The 18,950-nt window shown below is 50.1% G+C and overlaps 1 protein-coding gene across 1 annotated transcript in view; it reads left to right on the forward strand.

The window, feature by feature from the left end:
• Positions 1-18,950, forward strand: part of CDH23 (cadherin related 23) — a 393,436-nt gene that overhangs the window by 249,977 nt on the left and 124,509 nt on the right. Inside the window, exon 14 of the mRNA XM_088792050.1 lies at positions 15,111-15,175. Coding sequence (XP_088648176.1) covers positions 15,111-15,175 — 65 coding nt within the window. The remainder of the gene's footprint in view (positions 1-15,110; positions 15,176-18,950) is intronic.

Consider the following 18,950-nt stretch of genomic DNA (forward strand, 5'->3'; position numbering starts at 1 on the left):
CACAGTGCCTGACACAGAGTAAGTGCTAAACAAATGATAGGTACTAATATTAAGTGCCTGGCACCAAGCTAAGCACCTTACATGTGTTACCTCACTGAATCCCCACAGCAACCTGGTGAGGTAGGAATTAGCCTCCCCATTTTATAGGTGAGAACAGTGAGATTCAGAGAAGTTAGGTGTTTGCCAGAGGTCACACTTGTGGACGGGACAGAGCTGAGACATGAACCCTGTTTCTAAGGTGCCAGAGTTCTTTCCCTTAACCGTGAAGCAACACGGCCTCTTCATGAAGATTGAACCCCTCCCTGAGAGCCTGAAGAAACTGGGGGGCCAAGAGGTCTGAGGGGATGCAAACTGAACCCAAGGCCAGAGCTCCCTCTGCCTGCCCAGCCACCTGCAGAGGGTACCCCCTACCCAAGGATAAACAAGACCAGCACAAAAGACACTTGAGGCATCCATTATAACAAGACCTGCAAACTTGGGATCTAAAGATCAAGGTCTTCAATTCGCGGAATGACCCCGGCCAAACCCCTTTTCTCTGCAAGCTTCAATTTCTCCACCTGCAAAATGGAGAGAATGCTGCTATACCTTCTTCCCCTTCTGGAGACATTTTTAGAACAGTGAGGCCAGAGTGTTTTGAACTCCTTGGGATGCAAGGTTTTATAAATGAGATATACTGCTTGCCTCTCAGAGTGTTTCTCAATCTGTTCAAACATTCTGACGACTGCGAGTTGGGTGGCTAGAGGAGTGAGGGAACCCAAATGTGTATGGACAGGGCTGCTTCTCAGGCTTAAGTATGCCCACCATGCCCTCTCCACCCTGCACTCGCATGCAACATCTGGCTATCTCGTCATCAAGCCCTCAGCTGGACTGGCCAGGTGAATGAGGGGCTGGCGCTGTAACCCTCTGCTAGTTTCAGAGATCATGGGTGATTTATAGTTTCTGCATCAGACTTTGACCTTAATTTCTTCTGTCGTTGTGGGGCTGTAAAATTCATTAGGGACCCGCAGGCGGAGTGATGGAGATGTCAGGTGGGCAATCATGTGGGTATTTAATCTATCAGATGTGTGGCTTGCCATTTAGGGAGACAACAAGAGAATGTGGAATCAATACGGTTCATTAGTGAGTAGCACATGCCAGGCCAGTCAGTGCCTGCCGATGGCAGCAGGCATGGGGGCGTGCCACGCGCTCCAAGTCACCTTGTAGGGAGGGTGTGTCCTGGCACATGGCTGGAAGCAGCCCGTGCCCAGGTCCCTCGCCCACCTTTCCACTAGACCGGGAGCCAGCTGCCTGTTATGTTTCACGGGGACAAGGAAGCAGAGGGAGGGTGGCAGAGTCAGTGTGGGGTACAGTGGGGACGTTTGGTAATGGATGGAGGCAGTCCCAGCCGCGGTTTGGCTGCACCCCCAGGGGGTTGATTGGACTGTCTTCTCCTCCTCTTTCTGTCTCTTCCGCACATAAGGTCCCACTTAACAGCCTCAGCTACAGTGTCTGTCCCCAGGCCTCTCTGTCACCCTCCCTTCTCATTCTCTACCACATAAGCCCGGCTTGATAACTGGCTTCAGAGGCCTTAGTCTCTACTGATTGTGAATGTCTCATTCACCCCCAGCCAATGAGCTACCCTCCCTCCCCCTGCGTCCCAGAAAAATGGCTTTCTGAATCCCACTTTTCTTTGTTTGATGGTCAGATGGGATCCTTTTAAAGTCACTCAGTTGAGTCTTCTCAAACCCAAGAGCATGAGAGAACAGACAGTGTTGCAAAAGGGTTAGGAGGCAATTTTTTTTTTCTCTTTCTTTGCTTTGTGTGTGTGAATGTCAGACGGACAAGGGTTTGAATCCCAGCACTGCTGGTGACCAGCTGTGGGACTCTGAGCCTGGTCCCTGCCATCCCTTAGACCCTTGCAGCTGTGAGGGCAGGGGGCAGACTGCCTGGCTCAGCCTGTGTGCCCAGTGTCCAGCGTAAGGCCAGTGTCTGAGGTCTGGCTCCCCTCGAAGCAGACCTGGCAGGTGATCCCAGGAAACTCAGGTGGGAGTGGGAAGTGAGATGAGGTCACTGAGGGGCGTTGTGAAACCAGTTACCATGGGTGGGGGGCGGGGGCGCTACTGGAGCTCAGTCCACTGGGAAAACTAGGAGAGAGGCTGTGCCTGAGTCATCTCACCTCAGGGCAAGGAGCTGGGGTATCAATCCGTCGACTCCCAGCCCCTATTGAGTGAGGGCACCTTCCGGGGAGGTGGGCATCCCATCATGCTTCTTTGAGGAATAAAAGCTTGCAGGCTGAGAGCCATGCAGGTACTTCCAGTAAAGCAGCCCCTGCTGGGTGGAGGTGAGCATGAGGGGGTTGTGTGTGGCGCTGGCAGCTTCCACCATAGTCAGACACTTGCTGCATGTATAAGATGAGGGTAGTACAAGTATTAGTACCGTTTCCTAGAGTGGGAGCGGACATGAAATGTATTCATTCCCACAGATTTGTCAGAATAATACCTAGACCCCTGTAAGGACTCAACAAGGGTGAGCTGTTGTGACTATTTATTTCTGCATTTATCATTAGCTGGAGTTGCTTCCTCTGTAAAATGGGATTCTGAACGCTGTCTTGCTGGTTGTTGTAAGGACAAATTAGGAACAAATCCTGTCCGGTTCCTCACACAGTACCAGGCCCACGGTGATGCTCAACGAGGCAATGATCTCAGTTATCCCCATGCTTCTGAGGGGCCCCCACACCTCTCCCCCAGGTTACCCCAGCATCTCCCCGGCAGGGGGCCAGGGGACCACCAGGCAGCTGCTGGCCACTGTGACAGCCTTTGACATCCTCGTAATTGCTTTCCTGCGACGACTCCTTTAAGCACAGAGCTGCTGGCCAGAGCAATTTGCTCCCCATCAATTTTTATTTCCAGGTTTTAAAAATAAAATAAAGAGAAATAAAGACAGGGATAGGGAAACAACACCATGGCTGCAATAACAAACCAGCTGGACCCCACACCTTGAGAGCACCTGTCAGCCTGATTCTCATCTCTCTTCTCCCGCCACAGAACTGACACATTAATACCTGGGGCTCTGGCCTGGCTCCTGCCAGTGCACCCCTCCTGCAGGGCTCAGTGCCACTTCCCCTTCCCTCCACCCCACCTGTTGCTGGGGGTCAGTGGCTGGCAAGAGACAGGGGTTAGAACTGGGAGTATACTAATACTAGCTCCACTTAAAGATGTGGACCATATGCCAGGCATTGGTCTAAAGCACCTTACGTGTAGTACCTTCTTTAATCCTCACAGCCACCCCACGAGGCAGGTGGTATTATTAGCCCCATTTTATAGAGGAAACTGAGGCTTGCAGTGGATGTTACTCGGTTATTCCTTCTCCTCTTCTTCTTTTGATCTCTTCCTCCCCCCTCCTCTTCTCCCCTCCTTCCTCTTCCCTTCTCTTTCTTTTCTCCTCTTCATCTTTTCCTCCCACTTCCCTTCCCATCCTCTACTCTCACTGCCCCCTTCCTCCCTTTCTCCTATGGTTCCCCCACCCCCATCGTCATCCAACTGGTAAAAGTAGTTCAGAGGGGCACAGCCCCTCCCTAGGGACTTCCCTCCCTAGAAGTCCATCTACTCAGGGTTTGCAATTGGCTTGTCACAGGGAGAAAGGACCTCAGAAGTCATCATATATAATCTCCTCATTCATTCAGCCCCTATTTGTTGAAGGCTTCCAGCCCTGGGGATCCATGTGGAATAAGCCATTTCCTGCCCTCATAAAGCTTACATTCTAGTGGGAGTAACATTCGCCCCGATGCTCCTGCCAAAACCATGCCCTTTTCCCTACCACCTCCATCTACCAGCAAGACCGCTCAGCTCCAGCTGAGTCCAGCCCCTTCCCAGCATGCCCCTGACCACCCATTTCGAGGCCCCGTTGCCTCTCATCACTACCTACGCAACTGCAATGACCACCACAGCTCCTAGCTCCTGTTCCTGTCCCAGGAGTCTGTTATCTGAGCAGCAGTCAGACTGCACTTTTACAAATGCAAATGAATTTACAAAAGTAAATGAATTCCTGTCTGCTGAGACTCCAGAGGTGGGAAGGAACCTGCCTCGAGATCTGGGAAAGAGCATTCCTGGCAGAGGGAATTGCTAGTACAAAGGTTGTGAGGCAGGAGCAGCGTGTCCTGTTAGAAACTTAAAGCCTGAAAGGCGGGAGCAGAGTGATGGAGTGGACATGATTAGCTGAGGAGGTTAGAGGCTGAGCCCCATCAGGCCTCGGGGGCCATGGAAGGAAGCTTGGATTTTGTCTGAAATGCCCTGGGAGCCTGCTAAGCTGGCAAGTGGTATCTTGTATTGTCAGATGCTCCCTCTGGCTCTGGAGGAGGATGGGCCGCTGGTGCTAAAGTAGAAGCAGGTAGACCAGACGAGTCAGGAAGCTGTGCAGCCCACGGCCCCCAGACCAGTGCCTCACCCAGATGGCTAGGGCACAAGCTGGACGAAAACGCAGATCTCTGTCCCGTTTTGGTGGGATTTTCGTGATTCTGCACAAATCCTTTTGGAGGCCCTTCGTGCCTGGTCTTATAGTGGTGCCCCCCAAGAAGAATCATATTTCTGACCCTCAAGGAGCAGAGAGCCCAGCAGGATAGAAAAGAGGCTTCTTTGTTTCTGTTAAAGTATAGTTGACTTACAATGTTTTGTTATTTTCAGGTGTACAACGTAGTGATTCTATATTTCTATTCCTTACAACGTGATCACCACCCCACACATATTTATCATGGGGATATTAACTAGTTTCCCTGTGCTGCACGTTACATCCCTGTGACTTGTGTTAATAACTGGAGGTTTATACTTTTTAATCCCTTCACCTTTTCACCCATCCCCCAGCCCCCTCCCCTCCAGCAACCATCAATTTTCTGTATCTATGAGTCTGTTTTTGTTTTGTTTGTTCATTTGTTTTGTTTTATTTAGATTCCACATATATCGGTGAAATCATATGGTATTTCTCTTTCTCTGTCTGACTTATTTCATTTAGCACAATACCTTCTAGTTCCATCCATGTTGTTACAGATGGAAAGGTTTCCTTTTCATGGCTGAATAATATTCCACTGCCACATGTATATGCCACATTTTCTTTATCTCATCATCCACTGATAGCACTTAGGTGGCTTCCATATCTTGGCTATTGTAAGTAATGCAATGAACATAAGGGTGCATATATCTTTCTAAATTAGTGTTTTTGTTTTCTTTAGATAAATACCCAGAAGTGGAATTGCTGGGTTGTATGGCAGTTCTATTTTTAATATTTTGAGGAATCTCCGCATTGTTTTCCATAGTGGTTGCACCAATTTACAATCCCACCAACAGTGCACAAGCGTTCTCTTTTCTCCACATCCTCACCAGCACTTGTTGTTTGTTGACTTTTTGATAATAGCTGTTTTGACACATGTGAGATGATATCTCACTGTGGTTTTGATTTGCATTTCCCTGATGATTAGTGATGTTGAGCATCTTTTTCATATGTCCGATGGCCATCTGTATGTCTTCTTTGGAGAAATGTCTGTTTTTTCATTGGAATGTATAGAAAAGAGGCTTTGACATAAGTTTCCTGGCAGTTGGTTGTTAACTGTGGAGAAGACGGGCTTGAGCGAGATCCTGAAGCCTTCTCTGCACTCAGACCATGATCGATTAGTAACGTCTGCCATGGGCATGGGTGTTCATTCTAAGTCCACAATGGCACATGAGGAAGGAAACGCCCACTTCCCTTTTTCAGCAGCCCCCACCACCAGTGAGGTCCCCACCCTTTCCTAACTGCCTTCCCACTCAACTCCTCCACCCTATCATGTGCTCTGAGCCTCTGTCCATGGTCTGTAACCCCAGCTTCCCCAGTAGCACCTGCTGTCCTAAGGCTTCCTACCTGCTCAGAAGACCAAGAGCAGGACCCAGGGGCTCTTCTGAATGTTTCTTTCTTCCTCTGCCCACAGCCTCCCGCTGACCTCTCCTGTACTCTATTGTTCACACCCTGGGCCACTGCCCACCTGGAACACTCCCCGTCTTACCTCCCACCCAAAGTCCAATGGGAGGCATTTCCCTTATAGCCACCATTATGTTCTCTCCTCCTGGGAGTGTGACCATTCCCCCAGCCTTGAGATTCCCAGGAAGGTACTCAGAGCAGCAGCTTACAGTCAGACGTACCTCTGCCCCCGAACACCCACCATGCCCTCACCCGTCAGCCCTGCTTCCTTCTCAGATTCAATAGCTTCCTTCTGAGACGACAGGGAAAACTGAGGCACCAAGCATTTCCCCAGAAGTGTGGGGCAGAGTAGATTCTATTTCCTGGCTTCTGCTTCTGCCTCTTATCCCAGAGAAAAGCCGAAATCCTCATCCACAGCACAATGGGAGGGAGTGGACCAGGTCTCATGGGCCTAATCAGGCTGAGTGGAGGTCACCCCAGCTTCTCAGCTACTGAGTTCCTCCAGCAGAATCCCTCCTGCCTCCCTCTGGCCACCTCAGCCCCCAGAGCTTGCAAGAGTGCAGTTAATCTCATGCTGTTTAAGGAGTTATTCAGAGAGGCTCAGCGAATGATGAATGTGGAAAGCATTACCAGTGAAGCACTGGGGCTTCGTGGAGCTGTTTAAAAATGCATTCTCCCATGTAAATTTCTGCTCCATCAATCCTTATGACATGTCAAACATTGCTATTGTTTCCTGAACAAATTGTACCGCGTGCCCTTCTCTGCAGATTTGTGCATGGGAGCAGAACTGCTCACCAGTGCCCGCAGCCTGCCACTGTTGCTGGGATGCAGGGCTGCCGGGGAGGCAGCTGGACCCGCCTTGCTTCAGAGCAGAAGCCCCATGGAGGGTGTCCGGGCGAGCGTGCGTGACGGGGGTGTGGGCTCTGGTGGGGAGTGATTGAGTGTGTGCCTGCCAGCTGCTGGCCTGCGGGGAGAGACACACAGGTGTCTAGGGAGGGGGTGTGGAGGGGCCACAGGGCCTGAGACGGGAGTAGGGTTGTTTGCAGTTGAGGGTGGGTGAGAGTATGTGTGTCTGTGTGAGTGTGTAGCAGGATAGGGTCTACCTGAGCCAGACAGAGAAAGAAAAGAGAGAAGGTTTCTTTGAGAATATGTGGGGAGTGGGACAGGGAGATATTGGGACAGAGAGAGGAAGAGAGAGAGAGGAGAGAGAAAGGAGAGAGAGAGAGGACAAAGAGAGAGAAAGAGGGGTGAAGACATAGGAAGAAAGAAGACAGAAGGACAGGACTTTCAAGCTGTAAAGAGGGGTAGAGAGTGTTTAAAACTGGAGAGAGGCTGGCATCTGCCCCCGGGGAGGGGTCATGTTATCAGAATGCAGCAGTATTCAATGGGCTACCGTTCAGAGGGAAATCTGGCAGAAGACGAGGGCAGCCAGGTTGGTGCATAAAACCCCCGTCAGCGGATGTAAACTTGCAAGGCCATGGTGGGGGACAGCAGCGAGGTCCAGGAATACATGGGGCAGTGTGTCAGCAAGGCAGGCACCCTGAAGAGGGGACCTTAGTGTAGAGCAAATGAATGGAAGAGGGTGGGAGGGCAAATGTTCACTGCAAAAACAAGCTGGGTCAGAGCGGGTTCTTGAGAAGGGCAAAGAAACAGGGGGACCTGAGCGCTGTTATTAGGTGGGTGCAAAAGTAATTGCGGTTTAAAAGGTTAAGAATACAGAAACTGCAGTTACTTCTGCACCCACCTAATAAAATGGTAGGTCCCCTGGGAGTGGGCATGAGCTATTTCAATGACCATCAGAGGGAGCTGGGCTAGGCATAGAGCGCTGGCATACAAGTCAAAGGGAGAGCTATATCCCGCGGGTGCTGGGTGAGGAGCCCTGGCTGGGTCGGAGGGGGGCACCTACAGTCAGCCAGTCTGCCCTGGCTGTCAGCGGGGAACTGCATCCCCCAGTCTAGGCCCTGAGGCACCTGCATACACCAATCCAAGCTTGGGGCAGGAATGGGAGGGCCTTCTTTGAGGACCAAGGGTCTTGACTAAGCCTATGTCCTGAGAAACCACAGCCAGAGACACCTGCCTCTGCTGCTGGGCATGGCCAGTGTTGCTGGGGCCCACCCTCTTTAGGCAGAGGCTGGGGACAGAGCTACGGTGGCAAGAAGGAGAAGTCTGCCTATCGGGGCTCATCTGGCTTCTACAGGCTGAGGACAGTGACCTGGTAGGAGCATCCTGAGTCCCATGGCTGAGCTCTCGAATTGGAGGAAGATGCCTCTCCCTGGAGCCCACAGACAGGGGACAGGGAAAGGGAGTAGTTAATAGCACCTCGTGTAGTTGATGTGTTGAGTTCACATCCCAGCACTGTGGCTGTTTGACCTTGGGCAAGCTGACTGACCTCTCTGAGCCTCATTTCTCTCTTTCTGTAAAATGGGGATAATATTGGTACTGGTCCATAAGACTGTTGGGAATTTGGAATGAAATAAATGCTAGGAAATGCTGGCCACAGTTCATAGCACATAGAACGTGCTCGAAGGGAAATGGCAGGGGCACCATTGTATGCCTCCCTGCCCGATAGCCAGGGGAAAGATGGGTATTTCTGACCCGGGCCTGGCCAGTGTGGGGATTTGACTATTCCCCCACTACAGGTTCACCTTGTCTTAACCTTTGGAATTTCGCCCCGTGTGTATTTATTTTTTTCCTTTTTGTCAGCAGAAGAAAATTACACTTCTGCCAGCATTGTCCATCACGGAAATAAGCACTTGCGGATGCAATTATAAAGGCCCAAATGAGGGAATTAGTTTTGCTGGTAATGCCAGGGTTGGGGAGAATCAGAGGTCGAGACGTCTTATAAATCAGGCACTGGGCAGCAGCCAGTCCTGGCCCCCTCTCCCGTGTACTGACCATGGAGACAGATGCTGACCTGCCAGCTGGTCTTCTTGGGCTGCAGACGCTTCCCCCGGGGGTAGGCTGAGCAGGCAACGGGGAGGCAGAGACGTTCTGCTCCCCGTCCAGGCCTCCATACATGGAGGAGGGCAGTTCTCACCAGGAGATACCTGGGCATCTTGGTGCCAAGCCAGTGACTGGCCGATAGCCCCAAATACAAAGAAAAGTCTTCAGGACTGACCAACCCAGTCACCTGCCAGCCCGTTTTCTGCTTTATTTTCCTCACTGTTCTAGCCACGGTCTGTCTGGAATTATGTTGTTCTGTTTTTTCTCTCCTCCATTATTCTCTGTCTCCCCTTTCCAATTATAAGTCACATTCCAGCTACGGCTATGCCTTCAGTGCTGCCTGGCACAGCAGCTGGCACGTTGGAAACGCTCAGAAAATATTTACTGGTTATGTGACCGAGCAAGAGTCTGGTCCTTGTCTTCATGAAGGTTCTTTCCTTGGGGTGCCAAGCACTCTCCTCCTGCCCCTGCACAGCCATCCTGCCCTTCTCACCCACTCTGCATGTGCCCCGGCAGGCCAACTGTGCCGGCCATCGGTGAGTCCCACCCTCTGTCTGCCTCTAGGGTTTGGCCAGTAGGGAGGCTGAATAGGACCTCAGAGCTTGGGAGATGCACTGGAGATGCTTTATAACCCCAGCGATGCTTCCCGGGCAACCAGAACAGCCCCACTCACGCTACTCACTGTGGTGTCTACTAATGGGGGCGGGCACCAACCTCCCAGGAGGAAGATCAGGCTGGCTCTCAGTGGCTGGCAGTGGAAATCCCTCATTCGGCCAAGATGTTGAGCCCTGTGCCGGGCGTAACAGAGAATACAAAAATGAGTTTGAGTCAGGCTTCTCTGGCAAGGGGAGGAAACGGGCAGACACAGGCAGATTGCACTGTGTGTTCCAGAAAAGGTACAGCCAGGGGCTCTGGGGTCAAGAACTGAGTAATCAGGGAGCTCCCTAAGAGAGGGGTGCGCCCTGAGGTGTGGGCTGGAGTTTGGACAGCAGTTGCAGAATGAAGGGATGCTGCAACCAGGCAAGGAGAGAACAGTCTGGGTCCATCAGGGATACCAGACAGCCACGACCAGTCAGGCTGTACAGGGCCTGGATGCCAGCTGCTGGTCTGGAATTAAATCGGCTGCCGTGGGGAACACTGAAGGTTTGGGAGCAGAGGAAGAACATTTCAGCCGTTGATTTTGACTTCTCGCCCTGGGCTTCTTATGAGAGTCTTGGCAAGCCATAAAACATACTAATGTGTACCTGTGGGTAAGATTGCAGCCCTGGTGGGACAGTGGCAGGGACAGAGAGGAGCCAGAGGAAGGGCCTGAGCACAGAGGACGTGCTCGCCTGAACGCTGGTTTGGCATTTCTCAGAGTTGCCGCTTGATTCGTCTCGGTCTTCCACTTGCTCAGGCACATAGCAAGTCTTGGGAATGAGGTTGTTTTAAAAAGTGCCATCACACGCGCACTGGGGCTGAGATAGAGCCTGTCGCCAGCCTGGACAGCGTCCTGTCCTGGGCGGCATGCACTGCGGAGCTGCTGGGGCCTCAGTGTCACAGAACCGAGCTGGGGACTGTCCTGTCCCTGCCAAGGCCTTGAATGGTTTTACATGCGGTGATGTGGAGGCCAGCCTGGCCGCTTCCCAGTGACGAGACCTTGAGCAAGTTGTTTCACATCCTCGTGCCTCTGTTTTCTCGTTTGTTGAACCAGAGAGAGAGCAAGGGGTGTAACGGTCCCCTCCTGGTAGGGGCATGGTCAGAATTGAACCATGTAGACGTTAATAGTGTTGTGTAGATGTGACCACTAACATACCTATAGATGACAGAGATATCAGGAGCTTTCCTGAGCTGCCTTTCTGTCCAGGCCCCATAACCCCACCCCGCCCTCGGGGAGCCGCCACCTAGTGGGGTGAGAAACACGTCAGCTGGCAGCTACAGCTCTGAAGTGCAATCAGGGCTGGGAATATCGCAGAGCCCAAAGCCAACGTTGGGGATTCAAGGAGGACAGGAGTGGGTGACCCGGCAAGAGAAGGTGGAAACAATCTAGGCAGATCCAGGCTGGGGCCAGAGCCGTGGAGGGCGGGGGGGGGGGGGGGGGGGGCTGCATGTGGTCTAGCATTGGTCAGGGATGAGGCTGGAGGCTGCAACAAAGGCTGGAGTATGGGGGCTGGGAATGACATCGAAGAGGGACTGTCCCCTGGGGGCACCAGAGAGCTCTGGAGGGCTTCCAGCAGGACTGCCAAGCAGTTGGGTTTGCTGCCCCCTCCCAGACACAGGGCCCCTCCCCCAGCCCCACTGCAGAATGGCACCGGCCCCATCGAAGCCCCCTGTGCTGGCTGCCCCCACCCTGGCAGGGGCACCGGCACAGCTTTTCATCTTATTATTCTGCTTCATGCATTTGAAAAATGAAAGCTCTCCCTCTCCTCTTCACCAGGCATACATATTTCATACGGTCATTAGATGGTAGCACTGAAGGACTCACAAATCTTCCCTGGTCAGCATCCGCGGCCTGGGCAGGCAGTGAGAGGCCCCCAGGGAGTGGGGTCAGCGTGGGAGACATAGCTGTGCCCAGCCCACCCAGGGAGGGGCTAGGGACTGGGGGGTGGGGGGAGGACTGGCAGTCGTGTCTGCCTGGAGAGAGAGGATAGTTCCATCTTGTCCCCAGGGGCTCATCACCTAATTTTCCTGGGCCTCGGCTGCTTCAGGCCCCAGAGTGAAGGGAACTGGACAAGGGGACCTCAGACGTCCTTTCCGCCCTGACAGTCCAAGTGCAATTCTATAGGCCACCCAGTTATGGCTTGTCCCCAGGGTCCAGATATGACCTTCAGGAGCAGGGAACCTGCCACGTGGGGTGGCATGGGTGGTCTCAGCTCCCGCTCCCCACATAAGAATGCAGGACATGGTGAGGCCAAAAAGGAACACCCACGGAGCCATAGGTAGGGGAGTCACACCACTATATTCTCGCTGGCGGCTGGGTGGGAGACACAGGAAGCAGGAGCCACACTATCCGCAACCTGCCGTCCACTTCTCTCTGCCAACCAACCTCACTTGCTAACTGCAATCCGCTCTTGCTAGCTCAGCCACCATCTTCTTGCTAGCCCCCATTTGCTGCTAGCATAGCCACAGCAGTTATATTAGTGGCCAATGGCTCACTGGTTACAACTGACAGCCAGCTAGCCACAGCTGATGGCCATCCAATCACAGTTGATGGCCATTTACTACCCGAGCCAGCATCTTTCCATGTGAGGCCGAGAGCCTGGAAACTGCACTCCTGGCTCTGTCCCCACAGAACCCCTTGCAGTGTGCCGCCAGCCCCTCACTTCCTGTGTGGGCCCAGCCCCCTCTACCTCGCCCCTGATTTCCCCCCACACACTTCCTAGCCACCCTCTCCCCTCCTTTCCTGGTACCCTTCTCTTCACCTCTTCTGCTCCATTCCCTCTTTCCTTTGAATCCTCTCTCCTAGTCTTTGCCCCCGTCTCTCCACCAACTTCCTTTTTTCTTCCTACCACCCTCTTCCTACTAGAATTTGTTCATTCATTTTCTAAACATCTGTGAAGCACTGCTGTGTAGCAGGTATTATCCGTGCCGGGAGGTGAGCCTGGCAGACGCGGCCCTGACTTCGCAGCTTCCCCAAACCCTTTCCTTTGATAAATGAGGGTGCTGACATCCCAGGGGTTGCAGTGACCTGGGCTGTTGACACTGGCCTGGAACGGGGCGCCTTCAGGACACTGACCCCTCGCCATGGGCCCAGTGGCGTCTGGTCAGCTCCTCCTTAGACCACGCTGAAGTGATTGTAGTCTAATAATACCACACATGATAAAGATTATTTATTAGGATTTATTAGGATTATTTATTAGGAGATCGAAAGGGAACTCCGGGACTCCTCCCCTCCCTTTCTCCGGAAGAGGAGGGGAGAGGTGGGCTTATTATGAGAAGTTTTGGTCTCCTCTCGCCTAGAATAACCAGGTGCCTTTCCTTCTGGGAACAAGTTCGCTTCTTGGTTTAGAAGCAATAATACATGGAGGCTAAGGGCATGGCAAGATGGCACTGGGTTCAAATCCTGCCTTGACCCTTTTTTTAACTGTGAAGCCTTGGGTGAGCCATGTACCCTCTCTGTGCCTCACTCTCACTGTATGTAATAATAGCACCGACCGCGTAGGGTTGTTCCCAAAATAAAATATATGATAAGTGTAAGGTGTTCCGTAAATGGCAGTTTCATGAGAAGTGGCCGAGGGCACCTGGGAAGGGTCTGTCAAGGAACCAGTCCCATGTTGGAGGGCGGGTTACTAGCTCAGCATCTTCCTTTCTCACCTACTCAGCTCGCAGCCCTGAGAACCTGTGATGAAGTCCTCAGAGCCTGGCCAGGGTGGAGGGAGGGAAAGAGGTCTACACAGTCTACTGACGCACAAACAGTGGGGACACTGAGAGGAAATCGGGCACAAGAGGCAGTCCTCTGAAAGCAGTCCTTTCCAAGTATGCATATAGCAAATCATCACATTGTTCCCCTTAAATGTATTGGACTATCACTTGTCAATTATACCTCAGTAAAGCTAAAACAATAAAATAAGGTATTGAAACAAATTTATAGCTGCAGAACTTTATCCAAATATGAGCTTACAGAGAAGCCCTGAGTGTAAAACAGATGTAAGTGGACCTCAAGGTCAGTCCAAGGCTTTTTCCTCCTGGAGTCTGGTGGCAGGCATGAGTTTGCCCAGCTCCAGGGCAGTGGCCTGGGAAGGGGACTGAAGTTACAGTGGCTGCCACAGAATGTATGCTTAATAAGTAACTGCTGAATGATGGGGAGTGAATGCGTGAATGAATGCTGTCATTTAGCCTGCACGTTGTCCCTTGATAGGGACAAGGCAGAAGCTCAGAGGTCCCAGCCACAAAAGCCAAACCACCACTAGAACTGCCGTCATCCTGGAGAAGGGAGGAGATGGAGAGGGGCCTCACTCAGGTGGCTTAAAGGAAAGAACCCCAAGTTGGAAGTGAGGACCCCAGCTTCTGCCCCACTCTATGTAGAACCTGCTCATGACCTAGAGTGGTGACAGGGTTACACTGGGCTTCACTGGGGTCTGGGCCTCAGTTTTCTCATCTGTGAGATGGGTGTAAATGTCTGTCTTCCTCATCACGTTGTGACAGTTGTGAGGATAAAATGAGGTCGTGAGAAACCTTTGATGATGACCTTTCAAAGGATGACCTTTGAAAATGTAAAAGGTATGATAGCGCAGGCTGGCAGTGGATGTCATTGCTATTGTCATTAGCATCGGGCACACGTCTCTCCCTCCAGTCATTTGACTGCAAGTGACAGAAAGCCAACTTGGATCGGCCTAGGTAAAAAAAGGTCTTGTTGGACTCACAGACCAGACTGAGGTGGGAAGAGGTGTCAGCTTTAGGACTCTACAATTACCAGGACTCAGCCCTTCTCTTCTCTTAGCTCTCCGCTGAGGGCACCTTCATCCTTCCCACACATCCAGCAGCTCCCATTTCGTGCTGTCCCAGCTTCACTGCTTCAGAGGAAAGCTTTTAGCCCCAGCAACAGTAAGAAGAGTCCCAGAGGATTCTAATAGCCCAGCTGTGGTCAAGGGCCACTCCCCGCCCAGTCCCGGTGGTCATGGGCAGAGAGGCAGCTCCCACTCAGACCACTTGTTCGAGCAGAGAGAGGTGCCAGAGAAGATGGGAGGTGTGGGCAATGGGCTGTTTGCAGCAGAAGAGGTTGTCAGCCAGGTGACAGTCTGCCCTATGCATGCAATGGATTAGTCTCAGGGTTGAAAAGGCGGGGGGGGGGGGACCACCATAAACCTCCCCAAGGAACCTCCCCCACTGGATGGTCCATCTGACTTGGAGGCTTTGGAGATTGGGGGAGAATCACCAGATGGCTGAACCCACTCCCACCTTCATTCATGATACATCATGAAGCTGCAGGTTGTGACCCCGAGCCACAGGTCCGGGGTTTCTTCCCCAATTCCCTGAGGATCTGCAGAGAATAAGCCCACCCAGCCTCACATGAGTCCAGGAGGGGTGGGATTCAACAAGGTTAAAGATTCAGGCAAAAGACCAAGCTTCTAGGACTGTACTCGCCAACATAAATTTAAATAGCCATTTGTGACTGGTGGCAACCATATTGAACAGCACGGCTCTAGAAATTCAGCCTGGGCCAGAGGAGTTGAGTCGGGGAACCACGGGTTTGCTAGATGTTTCCTGGTGAAATCAGCAGCCTCCGCTGGGTCCGGCAGTAATGACTTCTTGTCTCACCTTTGCAGGCAACAGACAATGACGCAGGCACCTTCGGGGAAGTCAACTACTTCTTCAGCGATGATGCTGACCGGTGAGCCCCCGCCCAGCCCCTCCACAGCGACCCTCTGCCCTTCACAGGGTCCGAGAAACATCTCAGTTCCCAAGGAGGGCACCGTGCTCTGGACTGGGAGTCGGAACCCAAGGGCACCCTGCTGGTGTGGCCCTGGCTGTGGTGCAGTCTCACTCAAGTCCCCGAAACCCTCTGGGGCGTAGTTTCTGTGACCCTCCAAAGACAGCCTTTAGCTGTGGGAATGAAGAAGCTTTGAAACGCTAATGCTAGCACACCAGCAGCCACAGCAGCAGCCAGCATTTATGAAACCCTTACCACGTGTCAGGCTCTTTGCCACGCGCTTTGTACGCATTATATAATCCAAGCCTCACAACTAAGTGCTGGAGAACTCAGTGCTAGCCACTATTATCATCCCCACTGTTCAAATGAGGAAGCTGCAGCCCAGAGAGGCTGTCATTTGCCACCACCAGTCACACAGCTGGTGAGCGCACAGCAGGCAGGGCCAGGACGCTGCCGCTGCTCTTCACCAGCAGGATACACAGCCTTGAGCAGGAGGGGGCTTTCAGGGGGCTGCAGCCATTATGTGGGTGGCTTGCCTCAGCGCCTGGCCTGGGCCAGCCTTGCCCTGTCACCCGCCATGGTTCTGAGACATCTCTTTCCCTCGTCTTCAGTTAAGCTGAGCCCAAGGGAAGCCCTCTCATTTTTAGCATGATCGAAAGCCCAGTTGAATTCAGAGGGCAGGACTGCTTCTAAAAATGAAGTGTCTGATGCATCTGGAAGCCTAACAGGATGCGTACAGCAGTGGCTGTCAACTTGGATTACGGGCCCTGCCTATCTGTGTAAATGACCAGGAAGAGACGGAGATTATTCGGTGCATCCAGCCATTCTCTGCCACTCTGAGACAGGGTCTCGAAATGGGGGGAAGGAACCAGCAGTGGCACAAATGCACAGGGCACCCTGGTCCCTCAGTGTACCTGTGTTCACGTGGCCTTGTCCTGTTCATCTTGGGTTTCCTCCTCTCTTCCCCTCTACTGAGTTAGGGACTTTCCCGGTGTCAGAGCTGGGACCTTCCAGGCCTGGCGGCTGGCAGCTATGGACCAGGTCAGGGCACACACATCAACTGACAACTCAGAGGCCGCTCCTTAGGGGATGTGGAGAGGAGGCAGGTAGAGAGACGGTCTCACTGGCCCTTGCTCCTCCCAGGAGACATTTGTCAGGCTCAGTCCCTTGGACAGAAGGTGAGGGGTAGAGCCTGAGAGAGAACCAACCACCCTTCCCCTTGCTGGCTGCTTTGCTGCCTGTTTAAAACCCGGACTTACTTTACTATAATATACGACCAGGTCTTATATATAATATAATATAATATAATATAATATAATATAATATAATATAATACCGGATCTAATATAAGATAATACCAGGTCTTATATAATAGAATAATATAAGACCAGGTCTTATATAATAGAATAATATAAGACCAGGTCTTATATTAATTTTTGCTCCAAAAGACGCATTAGAGGTGATGGTCCTGCTCGGTCTTATTTTCGGGGAAACACGGTATTAACTATAGTCATCAGGCTGTACATTTCCTCCCTAGGACTTAGTTGTTTTATGACTGGAAGTTTGTAACTTTTGACCACTGTCTCACATTTTGCCCACCCCCACCTCCTGCCGTGGGCAACCACCAATCTGTTCTCTGTATCTACAAGCTCGATGTTTTTTGTTTGGTTTCCTTTTCAGATTCCATGTATAAGTGAAATTATACGGTATTTGTCTTTCTTGGTCTGGCTTATTTCATTTAGCAAAATCCTCCCAAGGTCCATCCATGCTGTCAGAAATCACAAGATTTCCTTGTTTTTTTTATGGCTGAATAATATTCCAGTGTGTGTGTGTGTGTGTGTGTGTGTGTGTACGTACGTACCACATCTTCTTTATCCATTCATCCATCTGTGGACACTTAGGTTGTTTCCATATCAGGACTATTTTAAATAATGCTGCAATACACATGGGTGTGCATATATCTTTTCAAGTTAGAGTTTTCATTTTCTTCAGATAAATACCCAGAGGTGGAATTGCTGGGTCATAAGGTAGTTCTATTTTAAATGTTTTGAGAAACCTCTATACTGTTTTCCATGGTGGCTGCACCAATTTACATCCCTGCCGGCAGTGCACACGGGTTTTCTTGTCACTACATCCTCACCAACACTTATTTTTCGTCTTTTTTATAATAACTATTTTAACAAGTGTAAGGTGATAGCTCAGTGTGGTTTTGATTTGTATTTCCCTGAAGAATACTGATGTTGAGCACCGTTTTATGTACCTATTGGCCATCTGTATGTCTTCTATTGAAAAATGTCTATTCAGATCCTCTGCCCATTTTTTAATTGGATTGTTTGGGTTTGTTTTGTTTTGTTTTGCTATTGCATTGTATAAGTTCTTCATATATTTTGGATATTAACCCCTTATAAGATGTATGGTTTCCAAATATTTTCTCTCATTCAGTAGGTTGCCTTTTCATTTTGCTGATGGCTTCCTTTGCTGTGCAGAAGCTTTTTGGTTTGATATAATTCTACTTGTTTATTTTTGCCTTTGCTTTTGGTGTCAAATACAAAAAAATCATCACTGAGACCAATATCAAGGAAATTGCTGCCTATGTTTCCTTCTAGGAATTTTTGGCTTCAGGTCTTACATCCAAGTATTTAATCCATTTTGAGTTTGATTTTTGTGTGTGGTATAAGATAATAGTCCACTCTGATTCTTTTGCATGTGGTTGTTCAGTTTTCCCACCACCATTTATTGAAGAGACTGTCTTTTCCCCATTGTATTATATATTCTTGGTTCCTTTGTCATAAATTAATTGATCATATAAGTGAGGGTTTATTTCTGGGCTCTCTCTTTTGTTCCATTGATTATGTGTCTGTTTTTATCCCAATACCATACTGTTTTTATTACTGTAGCTTTGTAATATAGTTTGAAATCAGGGTGCATGATGCCTCCAGCTTTGTTCTTTCTCAAGACTGCTTTGGTTATTCAGGGTCTTTTGTGATTCCATACAAATTGTAGGATTGTTTGTTCTGTATCTGTGAAAAATGCCGTTGGAATTTTGATAGGAATCACATTGAATCTGTAGATTGCTTTGGGTAGTGTGGACATTTTAACAATATTAATTCTTCCAATCCATGAGCACAATTTCTTTCGTTAATGTGTTATAGTTTTAAGTGTATATATCTTTCACCTCCTTGGTTAAATTTATTCCTAGGTATTTTTTATTGATGCAATTATAATGGGATTGTTTTCTTAATTTCTCTTTCTAACAACTCATTATTAGTGTATACAAATGCAAAAGACTTTTATGTATCGATTTTGTATCCCACAACTTTATTGAATTCATTTATTAGTTCTAATAGTTTTTTGGTGGAACCTTTAGGGTTTTCTACATATAGTATCATGTCATCAGCAAATAGTGACAGTTTTGCTTCTTTCTTTCTGATTTAGATGCCTTTTATTTCTTTTTCTTGTCTAATTGCTTTGGCTAGGACTCCCAATACTATGTTGAATAAAAGTGGTGAGAGTAAGCATCCTGTCTTATTCCTGATCTTAGAGGAAATGCTTTCAGCTCTTCAACATTGAGTATGATGTGGGCTTGTCATATTTGGCCTTTATTATATTGAGGTACATTCTCTCTATACACAATTTATTGAGCATTTTTATCATAAATAGGTGTTGAATTTTGTCAGATGCTGTTTCTGCATCTATTGATGATCATATGGTAATTATCCTTTAATGTTTTATCCTG

This window comes from Rhinolophus sinicus, chromosome 15, assembly GCF_057876585.1.
Source record: "Rhinolophus sinicus isolate RSI-liver-muscle chromosome 15, RSI-T2T, whole genome shotgun sequence".
NCBI lineage: Eukaryota > Metazoa > Chordata > Mammalia > Chiroptera > Rhinolophidae > Rhinolophus > Rhinolophus sinicus.